Source organism: Perissodus microlepis, chromosome 18 (assembly GCF_051167445.1).
Source record: "Perissodus microlepis isolate ML-2025 ecotype Zambia chromosome 18, ASM5116744v1, whole genome shotgun sequence".
Classification (NCBI taxonomy): Eukaryota; Metazoa; Chordata; class Actinopteri; order Cichliformes; family Cichlidae; genus Perissodus; species Perissodus microlepis.
Window position 1 is genome coordinate 16,741,409 of NC_140478.1, and position 23,870 is coordinate 16,765,278.

Here is a 23,870-nt window from a genome sequence, read left to right on the forward strand (position 1 = left end):
CTTTTGACCACATTTAATCAGTTTTGGTAAACATGTTACTTATATTAAATTCAGTTTTATTTATTTATTGATTGATTGGTAATTTATTTCAAACATGTAAACAATATACAGGTACATTTAGAAAAGAAAATAAGAGAGAAAAAAATACTATACAAAAAAATCAATACATAGCTACCGTTCTGATTAATTTACATGTTGAAAGGGAGTGGGAAGAAGTAAACACTTATTTATATAGTGGTAAATCATAACAATTGCCTCAAAGCCACCTTTTTACTCAAATTGAGCACTCATAGTGCTTTCTAGTACAAGTCTCATTCACTCAGTCTCACGTATACACATCCATACTATGCTTTTCTGTACGTGCTTTTTCTAACATTTACACACATTCAGATCAGCATCAATTTGGGGTTCAGTATGTCCAAGTATGTGTTAGACATGTGGACTGGAGAATCCTGGGATTGATCCACTGATCTCTGCCACTTGAGCCACAGCCCCTAGGGCTATAGACCGCATGTTTGCCAGTCCACACATTCATGTCTTTTGGAGCTTGTGAGGCATCACCCCATCTATAGTACTAGATGGGTCCCGGAGAATATGGACCACTCTTATGTGTAAAGCGCCTGGAACCTCTTTAAAAGTTATCAAGACCGCAAAACAGTGATGACACTGTGGAGAGTAGATCATCCCTATTGCATTAGGACTTCACTTTGCTGTGGTGTGGGTTGTAACCCTTTCAGGACACGCTTCTATCACTAACTATCAGCTCAAATTTCCTATATTGTCTAATTCATTGCTGCAAGTCTTATGTCTGTAGTGACTCATAGATGCTGTAATGATTACTGAGGCAAGGAGATGAGAGCTGTGTGTACACCATGGCTGTAAAAAATGTGCATATATTACTGATTAGCATATTTCTTGTGATGTTCACTAGAAAGAAATGAATAATTTAATGTTACTATGTATATTAGAATCGTATTAATGACATCAGGCTTGTTTTATGCATAATATAGATTCTTAATCTGTCTTACAAAGTACATTTTGTAACCACATTCAGTTTTATATTATACTAAAGGCTAAATTAGATTATATGGCATATTAACCAAGTCATACACAATCACCTTGTAAAATATTATATATGCATTGATGAGGCCATGGACATCTGAGCAGCATTATCTCTCTTACTACTAAGTAGTGCTGACCTATTGATAACTTTATTGCAGTGTAGTAGCTGGATCAGCCAGTTTGAAACATCACAATATTTCCGGATGATAGTGTTGAGAACATTGAGAATAGAAGATTCAGCTTTAAATAAAATACGGAAAGCACTTCCATATTGGGCGCTTGTCTTCAAAATAAGGGCACGTGGTAACCAAATATCCCCAAAATCGAGGTAAATTTAGCATTTTTTCCACTCAAGCCGCTTTAAATGTTTAATTATATTCACCAGGAAGCAACTAAGCTCACAGTCTGTTATTTTTAGCGTTTTTCTAAAAGTCGAAGTCCGATAGCGGCTCTTATTTTGACAGCGGCGAGGCGGCTTTTCCCTGAGACCCACACACTGCTTGTTCGTCAGAGAAGACGCTCTTGTGAGGTCACCGAGGCCCGGGGGCGAGCCTGGTCCGGCGCTATATAATCTTCCCGGTCCGGTGGACGAAACCAGCGCACTGAATCAGACAGGAGACAAAGCAAGCACACACTGAGCAAACAAACATGGTGAAGATCACTTTCCAGCCAGTGTCGGCGCAGAAGCCCGAAAAAGACAACGATGAGGACAAGATCATTATACCTCAGGCTCACGTGAGTTTGCACACTTTGTCTTTGTTTCATGCTGCGGCATTTGTCTTTTGTCTCGTTATAGCATAAGTAGATGTTTACTCCTGCATAGGCTATAGCTTAAACAAATAAAGTTTGATATAATTAGTTTCGCTTTCTTTGTCCATGCATCATGGCATTTAATGGGATTGGATTTTATGTGATTAACATGATTATAAAGAAAAGCCAGTAACTGCTTAAAGTTATATATTGCATTTGTTTCCTTAAAAAATATAATTACACCCTTATCTACAAGCTTAAAGGTTAATAAAGGCAGTGGTAGTGTTTCTGAGCCTAAAAAAGTTTTATTGTGCATTAATATTACAACAAGGGAACAGCCCCAGCATTGCAATGCAATCCCACCTATGGGATGTTGGTATTACATCACCTTGTTTAGCCACAGCTAGGAGGCACACTGCAGAAGAGCCAGTCCTGTATACATGTGTGCAGTTGGCAGAAAGAGGACATAATTTTACCAAGTTGTTCATAAAGTGTGCATGTATAAGATAAAAATCTCAGGCTTCTCGCTGTCAGCGTACAGATAGCCTTGGGTTTGTTTATTCTTTTGTTGCTGTGAGGAAACAATAGAGCTGTCAGATGTGGATACTGCACCAGTCTGTAATGTCACGGTGTTATACCACGTGTGTCCTGCAGATAGTGCCGGAGAGCAGATGAGAATGAGTGGTAGTAATCTAGCAGCAAAGTGTGTGTGTAAAGGCAGCTTAACCCTCCCGAAACTAGCAGTATAAAAAGTCAGTGTCGGTTTGACCTAGCTGTTTTATAGATCCTGCTTTCGATGAATATATTAGAGGAGATAAAACTTGGAAAATTCAGAGTTTATTTCAAAAAAATTGAGGAGTTTAGTTCTGTCTCAATTTCAGTTCTGCAACACTTTCAGTCTCCAGTTCTCAAACATGTAATTTAACTACATAGATGTAGTTTCTCAAACACTGATTTTTTTTCCTTGCTTGTGTAAAGTGGGGTTTGCAGAACGGCTTGTACCTGCGTTAGCTGAGTGGGAAGTCAGATCTGTCACCAGCTTTTCTTAGCCTCCTTTCTGGACTTCATCCCCAGAGTTGAACATAATTAGATATTTGGCACATAATGGATGTTCGCATAAAGCTTCTCGTCTTTTTCCCCCCTAGCACACTGCACAGATGACGCACCTATCACTTCTGCACACATATTTTACCAATGCTCGTTACGTCAACAGAAGGATGTGAAAGGCTGTGTGGATTTTCATTGGCTGCTATGGCAGGCTAGGCGTCAGAGCCAATGTGTGTAGATCTATTAATACGCCCGCCTCTGAGGGACTCCTGCTCTACGCAACTGTCCTCATTTTTAACTCCCACCACGGGAGTTAAGACTTAATATCTGCAAATATGGAGCGTGGAAGTAGGCCTCTAAGAATAGACCCAGACGGCCACGTGCCAGCATCTTCGTCAGAGCATGCTTCCGCTCACCATAGCAACAGTAGTAGGGAGAGGCAGCAGATTGACTGAGAGACTGTGGGTGGGCATCTGGCGTGCTTTATTCATGTCCGTCGTACGTCTACCAGATCTCAACTTGGCACTTGCTTCTTTTCAAAATTAACTCTGTTACAAATTTGGCTTTTGGGTATGAAAGTAAAGCAGTGTGAGTGTGATAGGATTAGATACAAATATTTCACACTGCACAGAGCAAATTCAGAGTTGCAGTGCATCATTTAAACTACTCTTAAAAACTTTCACACACTACTATGAAAAGAACCAGGATGTAGGATAAGATCTAAGATCTGAATTCTAATCAGTCTGCTTTTTCTTTTTACAGGGGCAGTCGGTTCACCCAGTCAGGCCAAAGAAGCCTTTTCCAACCGGCCTGTGCTGCCTTGCCTTGGGCCTGGCAGTTTTCTTGATAGGACTGGTGTTGGCGTCTGTCTTTATCTATCGCCACTACTATATACCTCAGGTTAGTCAGCAATTACCCCTCTTTTCTTAAATAACATCCTGAACACAGTGGGTAAAAATCACACAGCTGAAAGTAAACGTCACATGCTGACACAGCTCTGTTGCATCCCATTAGCAGATCCCAGAAGACAGTTTGTTCCATTGTCGGGTTATCTTTGAGGACTCTGTGTATGCTCCCCTGAGGGGGCGGCAAGAACTCGAGGAAAACGTCGGCATCTACCTTGAAGACAACTACGAGCAGATCAGCGTACCCGTGCCACGTTTTGGTGGCAGCGATCCTGCCGATATCATCCACGACTTTCAGAGGGTAGGTGTTTGTCTTTGCGTGTTTTTTCCTCTCATTACACTTGTTTGTAAGCGTTTGATTAAGGCATAACACAATTTCTCTCTTTCTCTGTTCCAGGGCCTTACAGCTTATCACGACATCGCACTGGACAAATGCTACATCACCGAGCTGAACACAACCTTAGTGATGCCACCACGCAACCTGTGGGAGCTGCTCGTCAATGTCAAGGTGAGACACGCAGTGGATTAGCTGTTAATGGCACTTGTGGTTGTAAGAGATAAATGGCTGTCTGAGAGTGAAGGACAGTGTGTTCCCACTTTCCTGTTGGCAGGGTTCCTCCCACAGACCGATCAGTCGAGTGATTCATTTTTGTCTCTTTGCCACAGAGAGGGACGTACCTTCCTCAGACGTACATCATCCAGGAGGAGATGATGGTGACGGGGAGGGTGAGGAACATGAGGCAGCTGGGCCCTTTCATTCACAGGCTCTGTTACGGCAGAGAAACTTACCGCCTCAGACGCCGCAGCCAGCGCCAACGTGAGTTGACACATTCACTTCCTTTTCCAGTCTGTTCGGGTTATATGAAATGTTAAATAATGTAGTGACATGTGCAGGATTGCTTCCGCTTTTCGTCACCCTCTTTTTCACACCAGCTCTTGTCAGATGTTGAGTCAAGTGACGTGTGCTGGTTTGCTGTAAACTCTGTACCTGACGAGGAAGATGTTCCTCCACTGAGTCACAGGGAATCCAGTGTCCAGAGTTGGTGTGTAGGAGTAAAGAGAGAGTGACAGAAAAGCAAATATCAACGAGGACCATATAGGGTCTTCCTTTGAACACTTGAGACAGTGCGTCTGCAGTGTAACATGCTGCTGTACCAGCTTGCGAGCCTGAATATTATTGTGTGTGTGTTTGTGTTTGTGTGGGCTCAGCCTGGGAACTTCCTGCTATGTGAGTCACTTGTAGTGCAGTGGACACATCCACACACTCTGTGGAGGTGTTTGTGATTCGGATGAGTGATATCTGTGTCGTCGCTGCCTTTGATTGGGTTTAGAGCTTCAGAAATGATGCAACAAACTTCCCCCTGCGTACATATATGGACGTGATTTGTGGGGATGGCTTCTGCTGATTCAAAATGGACGTTGTAGGCAGAGTAGCTTGAGAAAGCATGTGAACAAATGTCCGCTTTCGATTCTGAACAGATTTTCTAAATGCATCGTGTTTTTCTCTTCCAGGTATTGAGAGGCGTGAGACCAAGAATTGTCACAGCATCCGCCACTTTGAGAACACTTTTGTGGTCGAGACTGTGATCTGCGACCGGTTCTAAATCTGAGGTGGAAATCACAGCCATCCAACACTGAAGCCAATTTAAACCATACCTCTTGAATTCCTTAAGCGTTAAACTGCACTTTAAGAGCAAGCGTTTGTCTCGTAGTTTTAGTTTCAGATCCAGTTGGAATGTTTTTGTTTATGCCTTTATTTTTTTTGAAACGTCCGTGTACTATGTTAATGTCTTTTTAATTTAAACGGATTCCTGGATAATGTTATAGATTTGTTTCGATATATCTGTAGCTTGTCATGTCGTGCAGAACGTGTTAACCTGTGCATGTAAGTTTGTGACATTTACATCAATGGACTTGATTTCATTTCATTTTTATACTTGTCCTCGTATTTTTTCAATTAAGTTATTTTGAGTTACTTTTTTTGTTGTTGTTTTGAATGTCGGAAGATGGCGAAACATACCTCATGTAGTTAAGATATTACTTTGCTGGTTGATATCATAATGAGTGGTGTATATAACTTTGATTGTTCCTAAGCAATATATACTGTACATTGATTTTCTTCTTAATTTCATATTGTTACATGCATAGATTTTTATCTGAGATCAACTTGTTTTGTGGATGATCATTTCTTTCTTGTTTGCCTTTTAGTTTTGTTCTTCTCACACTTTCCTACTCCTTGGATATAAACGGCTTTAGACTGTAATTAGTAGCAGTGCTGTAGAAGGACAGAAGGAACCAAAGTCTGCAGTCAGGGATGCTACAAGCTTGGTTTTAAGGACATATGAATTATTTATAAAGAATGCTTTATAGTCTAGATCACTTACTGTAGATGATATCAAAGGCTAAAAACTCACGTTGTCTTGCTCTTCCTCCTCTTCACTCAGATTTGCCTGTTGTCTTCAGCTCTTGCCATTTCCCAATCTTTCCTATCTTGGCATTATAATGTTCTCTGATGTTTCGTCCCAGCTTAAAAAAGGAAAAGATTTTGGGCTGTCTTTCTGATGTATAAGTTGGAGTAAATCTGATTCTGTTATCATATTTCACTGTCTTGGGTACTGTATTTCGCTGTACAGTCAATTTTTCTTGTAAAATCTTGCTGCTTTGAGAATAAATTATCAAACTTTCTTGGTCATGTTTTGAATGTTCTTCACCAACAGTTTCGGTGGCTCATAATCACTGTGTAGGCTGTGGGTTAGATCAATTGGAGATTGGCTGAACAGTACTGATAAAAGTAGGAGAAACAACACAGCATTACACTGCCTTTGTGGCATTCTCACTGAAATGGAACAAAAATACAGTGATACTATCTGAAAGTTTTCATCTGCAGCTTTGTTATCAATTAAACATAATCTGTTCAGGTTATTTCCCTTCAAAACTGATGAGTAATACATTTGTGATTTGATCAGCCTACTTTACAATGTCTCATTTAATAGTGTACATTTTTAAATATTCAGCAGTTACTATAGTTACAAAAATGCAATATTTAGGTAAAAGTTTAGTTTCCGGCTGCATTTCATTAATTAAATATTTAGGATAAATATTCATAATATTCACTCATAAATCCTTTTTGTTTTTGTCTTCACATTGTCTTTATTTTGACTTTAAACTTATGAAGAAAAGGAAAAAAGCCCAGACCGACAAACTCCGTGGGTTGGCTCAAGATGCAGGGATCACAAAAGTATTTTACGAGTAAAAATAAAATTGAGTACAAAATGCAGAAACTTAAATTATAATAAAATAAAGTTTCAATATGCAGGTAATGCAATGAAACCAGCATATGATGGTTTCAAAGAGAGCTTTTCACACATTTTTATGAAAGATATATACATTAAATACAACATTATGGTACAGTTAAGCCACCAGTGAGGCACGCTGTCATAAAACAAAATGACCGTTCAGCATCGGCAACATATGGTCAGCGACAGCTCTGTGTGCTTCATAAGCAGCTTTCCATTTGACTTTTCATGTGACAGCATTCACATAAACCCAAACAGTAATATGAAAACAGTTCTTTCAGCAGTGACCTACGCATGGCCGGGACTACATACTTACGGTTTTTAAACATTTCAATAAAACTATTATGCACCTAAGGTTGCAATCTAAAAATAAAATACAAAGTTCAGTACAGCTAAATATGAAATGCTACAGCTAACAATACCAGTTTATAAACAAAGCAAAAAAAGCATACGAAGTCAGTTTTCATCTGCAAAACTATAAACAGATCACTTAATGCAATAATCATAAATGCTTTAGTCCTCTCTTATAATAATGTCACTTTTAATATTTTTTTTATATTATATTTTTTTAGTATAATTTATGAGATTTAAAAGACAGAAAATGAATGTAAAATCTATTAACAACGCACAAAAAAATCCTCTCTACTCTTCCTCAGGCCGTGTTTATTTCTATATTTGACTGTTGCTGTATTTCTGATTAAACATTTACATTCAATTATTATTTAATAAATATAGATGATATTGCTACTTATTTTGCAGTGAGAATTCTTTACAACCATTTAGGATCCATTGTATTATTTAATGTTTTAAAAAATGAAATGAACCACTGAAATTATTGCTAATGTTTCGTTTTTAGTTTCATATGTTTAAAGTGGATGTGATTTATAAACCCTGATTCATCTGTGTACTCGTCAAGGAAATATGCATATTTGAATCGTAATTAATTAGATATATTGGCATATATATTGGCATTCGTTTTGTTTACTTTTTATGTAAATCTGCATTTCATAGATTAGAGATTCACTACTAAAATATGCTTATTATTACGGTTAGTTAACTCTTTTGAATATAAAAAAAATAATTATGCATCTGTTAAATTCGTTTAGTCTGAAACAATTAATCTATTTTGTCTTTGATGAGAATTCTGACTAATAAGAGCCGTCTTTGTGCATGTTTGATTTCAGTCCTAGATAATATCACAAAGGCGTTTTTGAACTGCCCGCCAGTATCAGTTTTTAGTTCTTTAAAATGAGTCATGCTGCCTGTCCCTGTCACTTTCTCACTCATTGTTGGTTTGCAGGTTTGAGTGACCTTTTCATGCTTTTAATGATTTTTTAAAGCATGTCAGACTGTGGCTTTTTAGTTCATGGGTTGTTTTGCAGCCTTCATTTAACGCATCAGAGCGCTTTGAGGTTAGAGAGGTGCCTACTGGCTTCCTGCTGCTGGATACAGCCTTGCATTCAGCTGTGTGGTTAATTTAGATTACACGCTGACCTGCTTCCTTACGAGCAGGTTAATTACTTTTAGTGCGTGACACTATGCTTATCAGCTACTGGGTCCACTATTGACTTGTCTCCAGCTTTACTGCTCTGATACAAAACAAGGTTTTAGCCTCGTTTTGCTATATTAACACAACATAACATCACATCAGTGATCCTCTAGGGACAGTTTTTGTCTCAACTTGACTCGCCTCTCTCCCGTTCAGAAGTGCTGTTGGTGGCTCTCCTTTGGCTCAGTATTGACATCCTTAAGCTGTGTCTGGTGTTCCTCACTTCATGGGCAATAAAGTAGTAGCACATGGCGTCCAGACAGCAGGTGATGTTTGACAGGCACATAGCAATCTGTATGAACAGGCTGAGATTGGCCTTGGTACCACAGTCCTGAAATGCTCCTTGATGCACCTGCGAGTATGTGTGTTAAGGAAACATTAGTTTACCATCAAAGAATCATGTGTGACACTTTTGGTTTGTAGCAGAAGTAGCATTGCAGTGTGAAGCGCAGGTCCTATCTGTGAATTTTCCTATGAAGATCCTCTCTGTGCATATCTGCAGTACTTACACATGCTTACACACGTGCCATACTCTCCAGTTTGATAATTAATTTCTAATAATTTCTAATAACATCAACTTTTGAAGAAGAATTTTATTGCAAGTATCAAAATTATACACAAGTACACCTCAACAAATACCCCAGTGGTTACAACCATTTAGGCTTGTTTCGTCGTACCATATGTGCTACTGACATAAAAAGCGCTGCTGAGTCATAATATTTGCAGCATCCTCCCCCCCCCCCCCCCCCCCCCTGAATTTTTCTGATGAATACTCAACATAAATCTCAAATCAAAGTAAAAAAGCTGTATCGCTGAATTAAATAAAAGTGATTGTAAAGTACCTGCAGAAAGTTAAATGTTTTTAACTGAAATATTAATAAGCTTGTTTTTTTCTTTATAAAATAGGTTCAGTACACATTATATTTTTCTGATTCAGGCTACCCAGTGGATTATAAGGAGTTCAAGACTTTAAACATCAAATTTTTAAATGTTTACCTGCTGAAATAAATGTGAAAAAGGACAGCTACTAAATGGACTCTAAGGTGATATGCTTTGGGCTGTTGTTTCAGTTTCTTTACACTTAAAATGAGCATAAAATGAGCTTTGGGTTTCTCACCAGAAATTGCAGGAAGATGGCTAGGTGGCTCGGAGTGAAAGGCACCAGGAACGCGCACAGCCCGCTGTAGATGATCTTCACACAGGCCCGGCTCTGTGGGCTGTGCTGGCCAGACTGCTGAAGTGTCCAGATGATCTGAACTGAACAGAAAACCACCACCAGTGCAGGCACAATGAAGCCAAACACCTGCACACTGATGATGATCGGAGGTTTCCAGCCTTCCGGTGAAAACTCGTGGAAACAATGAAATGTGTTGCTCTTGCTTTTCCTGAAGTTCCAGATGACTGGAATGACTGATGCAGACACAAGCATCCACACGGCCATACAAGTTGCCATAGCTGCTTTGGGTGAACGCAACCACTTGGATTTAAACGGATGACAGATAGCCACCCATCTATCTACAGCTATACACATAATGATGTATATGCTTCCATATATCCCATAAAAATAAAGCCCTTCCAAAATTGAACACAGTCCGTGGAAGCTGGCGGGCCACTTGTGATTAGTGGCATGCATTTTGAAGGGAAGAATCAACAGGAGAACCAAGTCCATCAAAGCCAAGTTTATCATGTAGATAGCAGAAATAGCAGATTCAGTCTTTTTTCGCAGAAGGCCGCAGAACACCGCCAGCGCTGCAATATTGAGAATCAGACCGACGACAAATATAGGAATATAGAAGACCAGCTCCAAAACTTTCATCACTTCATCCACGTGGTCGAACTCTTTACTGCAGTTCACTGACATGTTGTTGGTCATGATGTCACTGCAATATAACAGTTGGATTCAATTTTATCTCAACATCTCTGCCAGGATTTCAAAGAACAGTTTAAGTTGTCTTTCCTGTTTTTGTTACTCGTTCCCACACAGAAACGGCTGTATGATACGCCACTATACCAAGCCACTAGAAACCTCTCAGCTGTGTGGGTACAGGAACTGTGAACTTGTTTTTTTGTTTCTGGTATAAACAACATAGCAAACATAAGAGCACCGTGAACATTATTAACCTTTAGCCTCCTGATTCTCATGAAAGTAGTAGCAATGGTAGTCTTAGTAAAGTACAGGCCGGAGTAACTTTCATTTTACTTCGACATTTAGAAACAAATTGTGAATATATTATGATCAAGATTTCAAAGGAAATGACTTTCTGTTATTGTATTAGTTTTGCAATCTGCAACAGCACAGTTAAGTGGTTCTCTATTTGAGGTTATTTGTTTAGACACTAACAATATTCCCATTTACCTCGGAGTGTTTACTGATTTAATATCAGTTGAAAACAAATGAGCAGGTGGTTCGTCACATGTTCTACTCTTCATTGCGTTGGTGTCAGGTTGTGATGGACAAACCTGACACCTGTTCTATTTTGAGTGAAGCCATGGTTTTACAGGGAAATCCCAAATACATCTCTGACATGAGTGTCTGTGCATCGAGATGCCACTCGACTGAAATAAACCTAATGTTAAAAAAACAGGCAGGTTTTGACTGCGTGTGCTACGTGTCGCTGGCTGCAGAGTCCCTCCTTACAGCGAGCAAACTGAAGGCCCTTTGCACTTAGATCAAAATAATTTGCATGAAGATAAAAAAAAAGCACATTATATATACAATGAAACCTGACTTTTAACATAAGCATTAATTAGAAGTAAATAAGTAAATAAATTTCAAAAATAGATAAATAAATGAAATATGTCTTGTAATTTAAGTTCCTCACGTTTGACTCATCATCTACATGTAACTGCAGCACTTTTAACATCTAACCTGGCGTTCTTTTACGATCAGCTAACATGTAGTGGAAAATGTGAAATCTAGTTGTGTTCTTACCTCATGCCAGTCAAGTTTCAGTGTGTCTGACTGTCTGCGCGGTGCCAGACGCACTTCTCCTTTTCAAACCTTTGTTGTTTCATCACCACTTCCTGACTGTGCCACACATCATGCATGTGTTCAAATATGCATTATAGCTGTTTAAAATCAAAGTAACATGAACCTGCCCTGCACGTCTGCTGGAACTCTATTTTTGTGTAAACATCTGAAGAAAGGAGCAGCAGCACTCACGATGATTATGTTTATGTTTAAGTGGCAAGATATTTTCCTAAAATGACTGTGGGCTTTATCCTGATAGGCTGCTTACCCCTCTCTATCATAATGGACTTTTTTTTTTTTTTTTTTACTTTGACTGGGTTGGACAAAAGATAAAATCTACGTGCTGTGACTTAGCCGTTTCATGCTGATGTTTGATTTGAGTAGTTGTAGGCCTGTAAGGCTACATGACTGGCCTATGATATTACAAATCCACTGCACCACATTGCAATTTAAGGTAAATGTGCCTTTAAGGTTAGAATTACGCAACACAGACTACTAGCTAATTTGCATTATGAGCTAATCTATGCCAGTAGCTACTTTATGAAGTGTGGCTTTGGTGCTTTAAATCAGAAAAGTTTATTTTGTCTTGTAATACTTTCAGTTTTAGGTTTGGGTTGGTTTACGCTGTGAGAGATAACAAGAGGACCTGTTATTGGTTCAGATATGCTCCTGAAGACTTGGTTAAAGCTCTTGAAAGGTTATATAAAAAATTTAGACAGTATAAAACATGGGCATAGCTCCTGGGTCAGGAAAAATGATGACTATTATGAGCTCAGTGACTCATTTTGGGTCATACTGAATAGAAGATGAAGTTTCATTTGAAAGTCTTGGTTATTCCTAGTTTTAAAATGGAGGATGGTCAGTGATATGAAACTGCAAAGTCATTAGCTAACCACTTGCGAATGACAAGTCATGACCCAGGGAGAGACGGTTTCATAGTCAGACCCACCCTTTCCTCATCACATCTGGGGGGAGGGGGGGTTGCAACCAAAATGGCAATGTTGCTCAAAATGGGACTTAAGAAACCAATGGGTGGCATCATGTCAGCTACATCCACCTTTTATCCTGCCTGTGACCAGAACCCAAAGTGTGACCTTTCCCTAAATCAAAATAAATGGCTTTGTTGCCAGAACCTAACTAAAATGTGTGGCCTTCTTGGTATTTATTGTTTTAGTCTTGATCTGCATGTTTGATTTGGCAAGGATTTTATGACGGGCGTCCTTTCTAATGCAACCCTCTCCATTTATCCCTACTCCAGACCAGCCCTTGTGTGGCTAGGGGACATATTATTTATCGCCTAAAAATTAAAACCTAACATGGTAAATATTGTAGTACTTTCACATTTGCTCAACAAGTGAAAGATTTCCTAGTCTGATCGTGAGAGAAGTCACAAATTTCTTGACTTCAAGATGAAGTGTTATTGTTATTTATCCTTAGTAAAATCTGAACATCTGTGAACATCATTATTTACAAATTGATTTGCATGAATTGTAAGAGATATGAATATAATGTGAATGTAGATTTATATAATATAAGATGTAACATTTGATCAAAATTAAATATAATACTTTAATGCTGAATATAAAGACCCGGCCTTGTCCATGTGACTTCCCTGCATGGTTTTTCTTTTTTTAGGTCAACAACTAGTTTGTTTACAGTCTCTCAGCAGTCACTATTAATAAAGCAAGATGCCTCCAATACTGTGATTTCAGTAGTAGTGCTGTTATTAGTAAACGTACCGCTATGAGTTGTCCTATGTGAAAGAAAATTTCTGAACACTGCTTTCAAAGCCCTTTTCCTTTTAAGTCTGTGAGAAGCTGCAGAAGCAGATTTAGACTGTGATTATGTTTAAGGGTTTTCTGGTTTCATGTACTGAGATGACTTAACTGAATTTAAAGTGTGAGAATGTGCCCACAGCTACACTTCACAGCTTGAAGTTACCGTCATCAGTCAGCAGAGAAATATAGTTAAATTCAAGTACGTAAGAAGAGATCGAAATGTGCTTTCAGTTTTAAACTGGGAAAAAAAAATGCTTTCACTTTTGGGGAAACCATATGACACTTTTTTGTTTCTGTAAATGTGTTTCTTTGTATGCAGTCATGTGAAAAGTATGCCCTCTTTCACTTCTAATGTTTTCAGGACATAAAAAGTCATTCGGTCATTGCCAAGTTCTTAAGAAAATACAACCTCAAATGAACAACAGCGGATGACATATTACACCGTGTCTTTATTCAACACAAACTAAGCCAGAATGCAGATACGGTGTGGGAAAAACTAAGTACGCCCTCTGATTCAGTAGCTTCAAGAATCACCTTTGGAAGCAATAACCTGAAGTAGGTGTTTTCGGTATGACTTTCTTAGTCTCTCACATTGTTGTGGAGAAATTTTGGCCCACTCTTCTTTAGTCTTGCTTTAGTTCGTTGAGGTTTGCGGGCATTTGTTTACGCTCTCTAAAAGCCTCGCCTCATCATTTCATTTGAGTTGAGGTTTGGACTTTGACTGGGCTTATTACAACTCCGTGAATCTTTTCTTTCTTTTCTCCTCAGGATATTTGCTTTGTTGCCTGGTCCAGTTTCATCCAAGCCTTAGCTGTTGGAAATATAGCCGCACGTTTGATTCCAGAATACTTTGGTACACAGAGGAGTTCATTGAGGACTCAGTGGCTACAGGTGCCTGTGGCTACAATATAAACCCATATCATCACCCCTCCACTGCCGTGCTTCATAGCTGGTATGAACTGTTTCTGCTGAGTTTGCAATGTTGCCATGCTGTTCTGAACTGTGCTGCCATGTTCTTTTTAGAGAAAAGTTCTCTTGGCATCCCGTCTAAACAGGCAACGCTTCTTCAGTCTTTCACTGATTCTGCTTTAATGGACTTTAACATTTAATATGCTAACTGAGGCGTGTAGTTTTTTGCAGTTTCTCTGAGCACTGCACGGTCTGGGCTTGGGTGAATTTCCCAGGGTGTTCACCGTGAGGAAGACTGGCAACTGTCTTTAATGTTTTCTCCTCGGAATGGTGAATTTCAAATTGTTTGAAAATGGCCTCATAAATCTTTCAAGATTGATGGAAAGCAACAGCTGTTTTCCTAAAATCATTGCTGATGTCCTTAATTCTTGTCACTGAGTTAGCACACACCAGCTGATGACGAGTTAATTTGATCAGTTTGAAAGTGTATTTGAGTTGCAGCACCTGGTATCTACTAACTCTGTTAAGTTAGTATTGATTTTTTCACAAAGTACCTCTGAATTTTGGCTTTGTTTAGTTTAAATAAATTAAGACATGGTGTGTGTCTTAATTCATTTATTATTTGTTTATTATTTGTTCATCTGACCCGATTTTTTTTTTTTAAACATCAGAAGTGAAAGACGATATACTATAGTACAGGATGACTACTAACTACTAAAGACACATATTACATTTTAAAATTAATATTCAGAATTAAGAAGAAATAACAGTATTAGTTCTATAGTAAAAGTTAAAATTGAATAATTTCTGATGTGAGTCACTGTCTGGTTTTATGAAAAGCATTGAGCAAGGAGGTTTTTTCCAGTTGCCTTGTTTAGTTTTTGAAACTAAATGTGATGAGCAAGCAGTGAATAAGAACTGAAGGACATTTCTTGCCCATATGGTACTTATGACTTTTTAGTCACAAGGTGCCACGGATCATACCATGTTTCATCATGTTTATATATCTAAATGGCACCATAATTTACAAAGTGAATGTTTTGGTAAATATGAGCGAAAGCTAAGTACAAACCGATCAGGAAAGTGTTTACTGTAGTCAAACATCGAGGGACCAGTGGGGTCCCTTCCTTATAAACTCCCAAAGAATTTGACTTCATCTTAGCAATCAGATACATGGCGCCCTGTTGGCCAATATAAAGAAAACAGCTTTAAAGCCCAACTGAATTGGCTTCAATCTTCAAACCCAAATCTTTTATATACAGTCTGTAATTGTACACGAAAATGTATAATGTCTAAAAGAAAAAAATTACAGTTAATTCAGTAATCATGTGCAATCACACACACACATTAAACTATTAAAATATGATTTAATAATTTTTGACTTGATGATAAAATGGCAGCATCCAGCTGTATGACTGAGGACTCTGGGTTGTACAGAAAAATATCTCATAATATACTATACTAATTTTCCTCCTGCAAAAAAAGAGAGACAAAAAAACCCCACACAAACATGCAAAGACAAAAGGCACATTCATCCAAGCACTAACTGCATATTTGCTCTGCAGGTACAAATAACACGTCTGTTTACTTTCATTGAAAAAGCCCCTTTTAAAGATGTTCTCTTCTTAATTTGACTCTACAAATGTTTGTTAATGGTTTAATACAAACTTGAAAACTTTTGCACGGTGACACCTTGGAAATATTTTTGAAAATTACTCAGGTACAGTTACTGAGAAAGACCAATAAAAACCTTCCATGTACGGCTAAAAAAAATTCAAATATATTTCTCACTGTTTGGAAAAGTAAGACGCAGACAAACATAACCACAAACACTTCCTGCTAACATAGAAGCAAAATCATGTATTGAAGAAAGGCGAAACATTGAAATGACTGGAAAACAACATGTTTAAAAAAAACAACAACCCACAAGTGACAAATGTGCTACAGCATTGCACTGGAAGAGCCAGCCAGTTTCTAAGATGGTTCCTTCAGCAACAAGTGGACGTGTTGAGCAACAATTTGAGTATTTAGGAAATCTGCAAATAGTCAGATAAGGAGCCTGCCACAATTTTCAGCAAAGCAAAAGACACGTTTTACACAATGGTCGAGCCTGGAGTTGAAAGATGGAACTGAGAAGCAACAGAGAAACACAGGCACACAAACAGTCATGGTTTACCAACACACACACCTACACGCGCACACACACACACACACACACACACACACACACACACACACACACACACACACACACACACACACACACACACACACACACACACACACACACACACACACCATATGTGTTTCCTCTAGGAGGCGGTGAACTTCCTGAGTGTGATGACGATGAGAGCGAGGAGGACAGATGCTCCCAGGAAGACTGCTATAACTATGGCTGTGATGGCCCCTGGCCCCATGGCCCCTGCACACACGCATATATACACACACAATTAGGAAACAAAATTTATTTGGTGGTTGTGTGCATGTTGATCAGTCAAAAATGGGACAACTTTACCTTCCTCTTCGTTGAAAACTTCTGTGGCATCATCATAGTCGATGGTGGAGGGATGGTCTGTTAAGTAGTGGGTTTTGGGGGTGGTGTCGCTGGGTGGCTCATCTCCAGACACGGTGTCTTGGTTGTCCCTAGTTGCTGGGGCAGTGTCTGAAACAGTGTCTGCAGAAAAAGGACAACAAGGATAGCTTTCATTTAAAAAAAAAAAAAAGAAAAGACATGGCTGATGTGCTGCATCAGCTATGATTGCATGTTTTCTTACTGAAGTCTTTCACTGACGAGGCGCCAGGTTTGCTAACGGGCCTGCTTGTCTTTGTGTTAGGTGGGATGCAAAACTGCATGCATGGGGCTTTCTGTAAGGACTCCAACAGCGTCTCTCTTGTCTCACTGGGTTAACAGCTCAGGTCTGGGTATAAAGATCTCTTTGTAGAAGATGAACATTTTATCCGTTTGAGGTCCAGGTAGAGTCTCTCAACATGTTTCTTTTCCCCCAAAAGGGTTCAGCCAATCTTAAACAGAACAAACAAACAAACATCCTGTAGGAGATGAAGTGATTTGCCGACTCTGCTCTCAACTTCAGTCGTCTCTTCTCCTTCCATCCCAAATCTTCTTTGTCTGGCATTCCTCTGCTCTGAGCATGTAGTCACCCTGAGACTTTTCACACTGCTGCAGTAGTCAGAAAAACACGATGTCTCTCTGGACTTAATTTTTTGTGTTTCCTAACCAATTTTTAGAGTTTAGGAAATGCTCACTTGGAGAGTTTAAACCACTTTAACGGCTTGGTAACAGCTTTGGCAATCGAACAGCTGTACAGCTGTTTTTTAGAAGTTAGAGGGGGAAAAACTGATCATCATCTCTGCTTAAAAAATAAGCTCGATGTAGACAAGCCCACCCATTCAGACCCTCACAGATTCAATTATTCTGTCCTCAACTCTGCGCATACCAAAAAACCGTAATGCAAACATATTTACACTCAGCTATTTGACCCTACATATTTACTTTGTGGCCTTTGATGCCCTCAGGAAGCTCCTTCATCCTTATTTCAGGCTCAAATGCACCTTATTTAGTTGCTAACAGAGGGGAAAGCACGACAAAATTACTGAAACTAGTGCACATCATATCATGTCTTGTTAGCGGCAGTATCTCTGAAATTCTGATACGCAGCCTGATGTCAGTATTGACTCAGAGTTGTGTGCAGCTTCCTGTCCTGTAGCTGGCTGAAGGTTTGGAGGCCCGGGCCTGTGGCCAGCTCAGGCATCAATGAGGCCTTCAGCCGAGGGCACAAAAGGCAGCTTGTGCGGTCACGCAGGGCAGCAGGCTGCAACCAGTAACAACCGGACAGGCTCTAGCCAGCCAGTGGCTGGGCACTGGATGTCAAACAAACTTGTTTATTAAATATTCTCTATGTGTGAAAGGCTGCACCTTCTGGACAGAATGATTTAATAAGAAGGTTAAAAAAATAATAACATGTTTTCCGTTGGGTTTGTTTCCATGAGGTAGGGTTTGAATCTAGTCAGGGAGCCACTAGAGAAAAAAAATATTATCTACTGTCTGTGCCTCAGCATGTTTCGACTCACAGTTCTTTCACATGACCACTCCAATGGTTTTCTTATAAATGGATTATAATCTCTATTAACGTGGTGATTGTTATTGTGATAATTAGTCAAGTTTGGATTTATATTATTAGAGTTTTTGATATTGTAACCATTCATGCACAACATTTAGCTGTTAAACTGCAATACATGAGTGCATAATTAGTTCATAGTTAATGGAATAATTCATTATAAAGCATTTATGATTTTTAAGGTATACCTACAGTCTCACAGAGCTGCATTTTGCAATGGCACATCATGGCACAGTTTGTACTACCATTAAAAAAAACAGCACAGTTCATTTTGATATATATAATGAAGCGCCTGTGAAACAGTTCTGACGTTGGACATCTTATTTGTTGTTCTCCTTTTTGTTAGAGCAAGTTCACACTGTTTTCTGAAAGTAGCAGCACGCACCAGTGCTTTGAGGAGTTTTCATTTCTAAAAATAAAAATGAGTTTTAGAAAGAAGTTATTTTCATTTTAAGCCCACAGAGCATTCAGAGCAACAAACAGCAACAGCAGCCTTGAGTTGTGTTAACATGTGTGCTATATATAAAATGACAGTTTTGTCTGTCCGATTTAACCATGTGAAGTGTGAACCAGGAAAAGATTGCAAGAATTTTTTTTTTGTTTAATTGGAGTGTTTTTGAACCTTCTAACAAATCAAATGAAATTGCACATATATGAATTTTAATTTGTAACATATTTGCTGCATCTGTCATTTACGTGCCGTTTCCTGCTCACAGTAGTAGTGCTCACTGCGTGCATATGTGTACATCGCGTTTTTCAGGGTGGAAAAAAATCTTTGCTTGTTTCTCTCTTTTTAAAGATACACAACTCCAGACGTTAGCCTTTCTTCTTATATAGCACAGACTCGCTACGCGTTTGGCAGGCTGTGGGCAGGGCTGATTTCAGACACTAAAAAGCACAGAGGCCCATTTGTTGGGGCCCCTGGCCTCCTTGCTCAGGATTTCACACAAGTCAGACAGGTGACAAAGCACGCAGACGAATGCATGTGAAAAGCAACCTGGCAGAGCATCGAAAACCACAAGTAATGCAGCCCAGACATGACACCGGTGGTGTTGTGTGCCCTCGCTTCGCCATCTTAAAATACCACAGTAGGTGGACACATTTTCCACAGTAAAATATTTGAAAAATAATTGGTGTGTGTTTTGGATTTTACTCTGAAACAAGGACAGCCTGAAGAGACTTTGTTTTCCATTTTCACATTACACAACTACACCACTGTCAAGGCTACGATTTTCAACACTGAGTGTATGTGAGTAATTATCACACTGTTTTTGCTTAAACTTCTTATTTGACATTTCTCTGTGTGTTTCCCATGCTGAGTCAACCAATGAAGCTGCCTGTCACGCTCATCTTGGATGATGTTGTGGTCAAGACTTGTGACAACAATTGATGACACTGCTGTATGACAATGCAGTCGTGCCACTGCAAATTTATATATGAAGTCAGCAGAGATGCAACCTGTAGCCATGACGACTTGGCCTTATTAGTACTTCTCCTGGCGGGAGTTTTTTTTTTGCTCTGTGATCCAACAAAGCATTCATTTGTCAGTGTTGGCAGGCATAAGAGACATGCTTTCACCTTGCAACTGCACCCTCCAAAGTTAGAACAGCCCACAAAATGTAGAAAGCTGTAGGCAAGTCATAACTCCTGCAGACTTGTCTTTCACAATATATGTAGGTGTTGTGTAATCGGTGACAGGTCACACATTTTTCTTTGCCTCTTTCCCATACAAGACAGGGAAGACCTTGTTGCCCGATTGCCCTCTTGACTGCTACTCTGACCTCTAGGCCTGAGAGCCAGTCTACAGTCTCCCGAGGTTTTCTCGAGTGAATCTGAGATATATTCCAAGGAAACACTGGCAGAGGTAAGAGAAAGTGAAAGAAAGAGCAGTGATGTGGCAATCTGTCAAGGGCTATTTCAGATTGTCAATCCAATGAGAACCAACAGTTTTTGTGTGAAATGTTCTTCTTACCATCTCTAAATTCTCTTCACGCACATAAAATGCACTCCAGAGGTACCAAAATCCAAACCAGCACTACGCTGAATCACTTCAGCTTAGCTCGAGTGAGAGGGCGGCGGGTTTGAGTTTCATACGAACATCAGGCAAAGCAACTGAGTCATCCTGTTCGTCAAAGAGCAGCTTTCACAGCTCTCTCAGTTCTCACAACTGCATCATTTACATCAAGCCGCCGACACACACATCAGGCCCTCAGTGTGCCTTTGTGGGAAAAATGACATGAATATACAAAGTTTTTTGTTTGAGAGCTGTGAGAAACGCAGGCAACATTGTCTAAAAACCCTAAAAATGTACTCATATATAAGAAAAGCTCAGCTATAATAAAAGAAAATACTTTCTTCTTTATGGAGATTATGAAATTATCTCAGTGTCTGTAAAGAAATCACCTCGACCTACTTAAAAAAATGTAAGAAATTAATTTGCCCACATTTAAAATGCGACAGGCTGATGCTTTCTTTACGGTTTTGCATGTTTCGTTCTGAAACATTTCCACCTCCATTAACTTCTGCGCAACCAGGTGATCTTTATTGTGTATTCGACAAATGTATTCCACAAATATACATATATATATATTAATATTACTCAGAACTAGAGGTTTTACCTGCATGGACGAAGGCTACCAGGAGGCTGAAGAGTACCAGCAGGGCAACTCTGCAGATGCTGCTGCTGCTGTGAACCATGGCGGCTGCAAGCGACGAGCGTCTCCAAAAAAACTCCTCAAGCAGAGTCTCTTAACGAATAGCTAAGTCTGTGAGGGGAGCAGGAGAAGAGTACGGGGGAGCACAGAAGGGAGAAAGGTGAGGGGAAAGCAAGCAGGAGAGAGAGTGAGAGAGGGATGGTGGGTGGAACTAGGTGTGCACAGGATTTTCTGGACAGTGTGGACCTTGTGAACACATCATCACGGGGGCCCACCCACTCCACAACTTCTCCGGTCACATAGTTGGGGTGAGAGGTAAACATTTGGGCCTGGTCACATCACGCAGGCCTCTATTGGACATTCAATTCTTAAAGGAAATATCTGACTGCAAACTGGAGGATGTCAGTGATAAACTACGTACTGAGAAAATCTAAAGACAATATCTTTGTTGATACTGCTTCAAATATGTGGACAGTATTTTAAAGGGGTGCTTCAGCAAACTGGCACTTTCAAAGAGTTGGCGGACTCTTCATAAAATACCAGCTTCTACATGTACGCTCAGGCTGATGGCCCAGTGATATTTTTCTTCCGTTCCTGTTAAGTCACCTGCTGCAGGAATTGCTGGTTTCTTGAGCAGTCAGTGTTAGGCGACCTACCAGTGAGGTCATTTTTTATTTCTGTCGGTTTACTTGTGGTCTGCTCTATCATTTACAAAAAACAGTTTTCATGTGTATTAGGGATCATTGTCCTGTTGGAAGCCCCAACACCCGTCTAGCTGTTGGTTTGAGGTGAAGGTGAAGAATATGGAGGTAGTCCTCTTTTATTATTTCATCCACTTTGTGCAATATACCAATACAACTGGCAGCGAAACAACCCCAGAGCACCACCACCATGCTGGACAGCTGGCAAAGTGTTCTTATGTTTGAAAGCCTCACCTTTACCCCTCCAAACCCACCTCTGGTCATTGTAGCCAAATAGCTCAAGTTTTGTAAATACGCCTTGGCCTTGTCAAGTTAAAAGATTTTGTAGAACCTTCAGCACACTTCTTAAAAGATTTGAGAGAGTATATATATAAGAGCCAACTCCACCATTGCCTGGTCCCAAGTCCAGGATGAGAAAAGAGGAGGGTTGGGTGTGGGGCTAGCAACCCCATCCTCTAAAAAAAAGCCATGCTACAGAAACTGCAACAACAAGTACATCCCGACAACTACCTGGACGGGAAGACTCCTCTTCAGTGGGGCCCATGATGCGTGCCGGTGAATGCCTTCGGGAAGCAAGCTCGCCGACAAGTCTTCTTACGACCAAGGCCAAGACCAGGATAGGGACCTGGATCATCAGAACCCTGAATGAAAGTGGCAAGTCAGCGCAGGTGGCCAATGAGATGAGAAGATACAGCATCAAGGTTCTCGGACTATGTGAGACCCGATGGATCGGAAGCGGCCAGACCAGACCGTTTTCAGGTGAAACCATAATCTACTCCGGGCACGAAGATGCGGACCACGATCACACCCAAGGACTTGCGCTACTGTTGGCGCCAGAGGCTACGAGGGTGCTGTTGGCATGGAAACCCGTCTCACCAAGACTCATGATAGCCAGGGGCAGGAAGATTACCATCATCCAATGATATGCAGACACTAACACAGCACAAGCAGAAGATGTATTTAAGCCTGTATATATACTTTGACTCTGTGAGGATTAGAGAAAATACAAAATGAATTCAAACTTGCCCACCCGATTCTTGTTTTGTAAAGTCACTAAAGATGTATGTTGTCCAATCATTCCGCCCTGGAAAAAGAATAGTTCAAAGAAATCAATAAAAGGCCAAAATTATCTTGACACGCATGGCAATGATGAGCACATATAAATTTCTGACCATGACTCATGGGTGTAGCCAACAATCTGGCAACGTAGCATGAGGACATTTCAGTTCCTATTTACCCTTTTGAAGATTGATTTGATTTTGTCACTGAGAACAACACAACAAGCCTAATCACTGTCGTCAAAGGAGCTTGCAAAGAAAAGCGTCTGGACTTCTTTAAGTTACTTGAAGACGTTTCACCTCTCATCCGAGAAGCTTCTTCAGTTCTAAGGTCAAATGGTGGACCTTAGAAGCTTCTTCAGTTCTAAGGTCCACCATTTGACCTTGATCTTGGTCTGTGGTAATATGTAGCCGAGAGATTCACAGCCAAAGTAACTTCTGCAAAACATTTCATTGGAACAAGATGATTGTTATTCTTTTCAGCCATAGTTTTAGTGTTGTGGCTGATCACTATAAGTCGGTGGTGTTTTGATAAGTCATTCTTGGGAAGCTCATCATTCCTGTTTTTGCCTTACGGATACTCATCACATGTTGCTTCGCCAGAGCACGTGCTAAAAAAATGTTTTGTTGTTTATGGGAGAATTTTTAATTTCCCCTTTGTGGATTTAAAAATATGACTTGACCATGTAACTAACACTAGCGCCAGCACTGCGGGAAAATTCAGTTTTACTTCCTCAATATCATTAAGCTGTTTTTGATACTGTACTTTCGAGGCTTAAGTGTTGGTTTTGATTTAAAAAAAAGAAAACAAACTGCTTATGTGGGAAAAAATTGAAAGAAATAAAGGAGCAAAAATCTGGTTTACTGCACGCAAAATACATTAAATGGACTCTTTATTAGCTAAACCTTACTGGTACTGGGTTGAACTCCCATGTGCTTTCAGAACTGTCTTCAATTAGATAGATTAGTAGATTCAACAAGGTGCTGGAAACATTCCTCACATAACAGCATCACACAGTTGCTGCAGATTTGAGAGCTTCATATCTTCATATCT

General features: G+C 39.8%; 3 protein-coding genes across 3 annotated transcripts; 1 reads left to right on the top strand and 2 right to left on the bottom strand.

Moving 5' to 3' along the window:
• Nucleotides 1–1,589: 1,589 nt before the first annotated feature.
• Nucleotides 1,590–6,448, top strand: itm2cb (integral membrane protein 2Cb). Its single transcript, XM_084913399.1, has 6 exons — nucleotides 1,590–1,797; nucleotides 3,622–3,759; nucleotides 3,874–4,065; nucleotides 4,162–4,272; nucleotides 4,431–4,581; nucleotides 5,277–6,448. The coding sequence occupies exons 1-6, from the start codon at nucleotides 1,711–1,713 to the stop codon at nucleotides 5,366–5,368; spliced, it is 771 nt and encodes a 256-aa protein (XP_084769525.1). The 5' UTR covers nucleotides 1,590–1,710; the 3' UTR covers nucleotides 5,369–6,448.
• LOC146367635 (G-protein coupled receptor 55) lies at nucleotides 6,333–11,634 on the bottom strand. Its single transcript, XM_084913398.1, has 3 exons — nucleotides 11,542–11,634; nucleotides 9,727–10,489; nucleotides 6,333–8,961 (listed from the first exon to the last, which is right to left on the bottom strand). Exons 1-3 carry the CDS (start codon nucleotides 11,544–11,546, stop codon nucleotides 8,737–8,739), a joined length of 993 nt encoding a protein of 330 aa, XP_084769524.1. The 5' UTR covers nucleotides 11,547–11,634; the 3' UTR covers nucleotides 6,333–8,736.
• Nucleotides 11,635–15,614: 3,980 nt separating this feature from the next.
• Nucleotides 15,615–21,165, bottom strand: snorc (secondary ossification center associated regulator of chondrocyte maturation). The gene is made up of 3 exons (XM_084913271.1): nucleotides 21,022–21,165; nucleotides 16,783–16,941; nucleotides 15,615–16,689 (listed from the first exon to the last, which is right to left on the bottom strand). Exons 1-3 carry the CDS (start codon nucleotides 21,098–21,100, stop codon nucleotides 16,580–16,582), a joined length of 348 nt encoding a protein of 115 aa, XP_084769397.1. The 5' UTR covers nucleotides 21,101–21,165; the 3' UTR covers nucleotides 15,615–16,579.
• Nucleotides 21,166–23,870: the final 2,705 nt, after the last annotated feature.

What these genes read in the sequence shown, in the direction of transcription:
- itm2cb (XM_084913399.1), top strand. Translation starts at nt 1,711, where the DNA reads ATGGTGAAGATCACTTTCCAGCCAGTGTCGGCGCAGAAGCCCGAAAAA. An exon ending in TCATTATACCTCAGGCTCAC is followed by an intron (nt 1,798 to 3,621) that starts GTGAGTTTGCAC and finishes TTCTTTTTACAG; the next exon opens with GGGCAGTCGGTTCACCCAGT. An exon ending in AGCTGCTCGTCAATGTCAAG is followed by an intron (nt 4,273 to 4,430) that starts GTGAGACACGCA and finishes TCTTTGCCACAG; the next exon opens with AGAGGGACGTACCTTCCTCA.
- LOC146367635 (XM_084913398.1), bottom strand. An exon ending in CCATCTTCCTGCAATTTCTG is followed by an intron (nt 8,962 to 9,726) that starts GTGAGAAACCCA and finishes ACATACTCGCAG; the next exon opens with GTGCATCAAGGAGCATTTCA.
- snorc (XM_084913271.1), bottom strand. Translation starts at nt 21,100, where the DNA reads ATGGTTCACAGCAGCAGCAGCATCTGCAGAGTTGCCCTGCTGGTACTC. An exon ending in GGTAGCCTTCGTCCATGCAG is followed by an intron (nt 16,942 to 21,021) that starts GTAAAACCTCTA and finishes CTTTTTCTGCAG; the next exon opens with ACACTGTTTCAGACACTGCC. An exon ending in AGTTTTCAACGAAGAGGAAG is followed by an intron (nt 16,690 to 16,782) that starts GTAAAGTTGTCC and finishes GCGTGTGTGCAG; the next exon opens with GGGCCATGGGGCCAGGGGCC.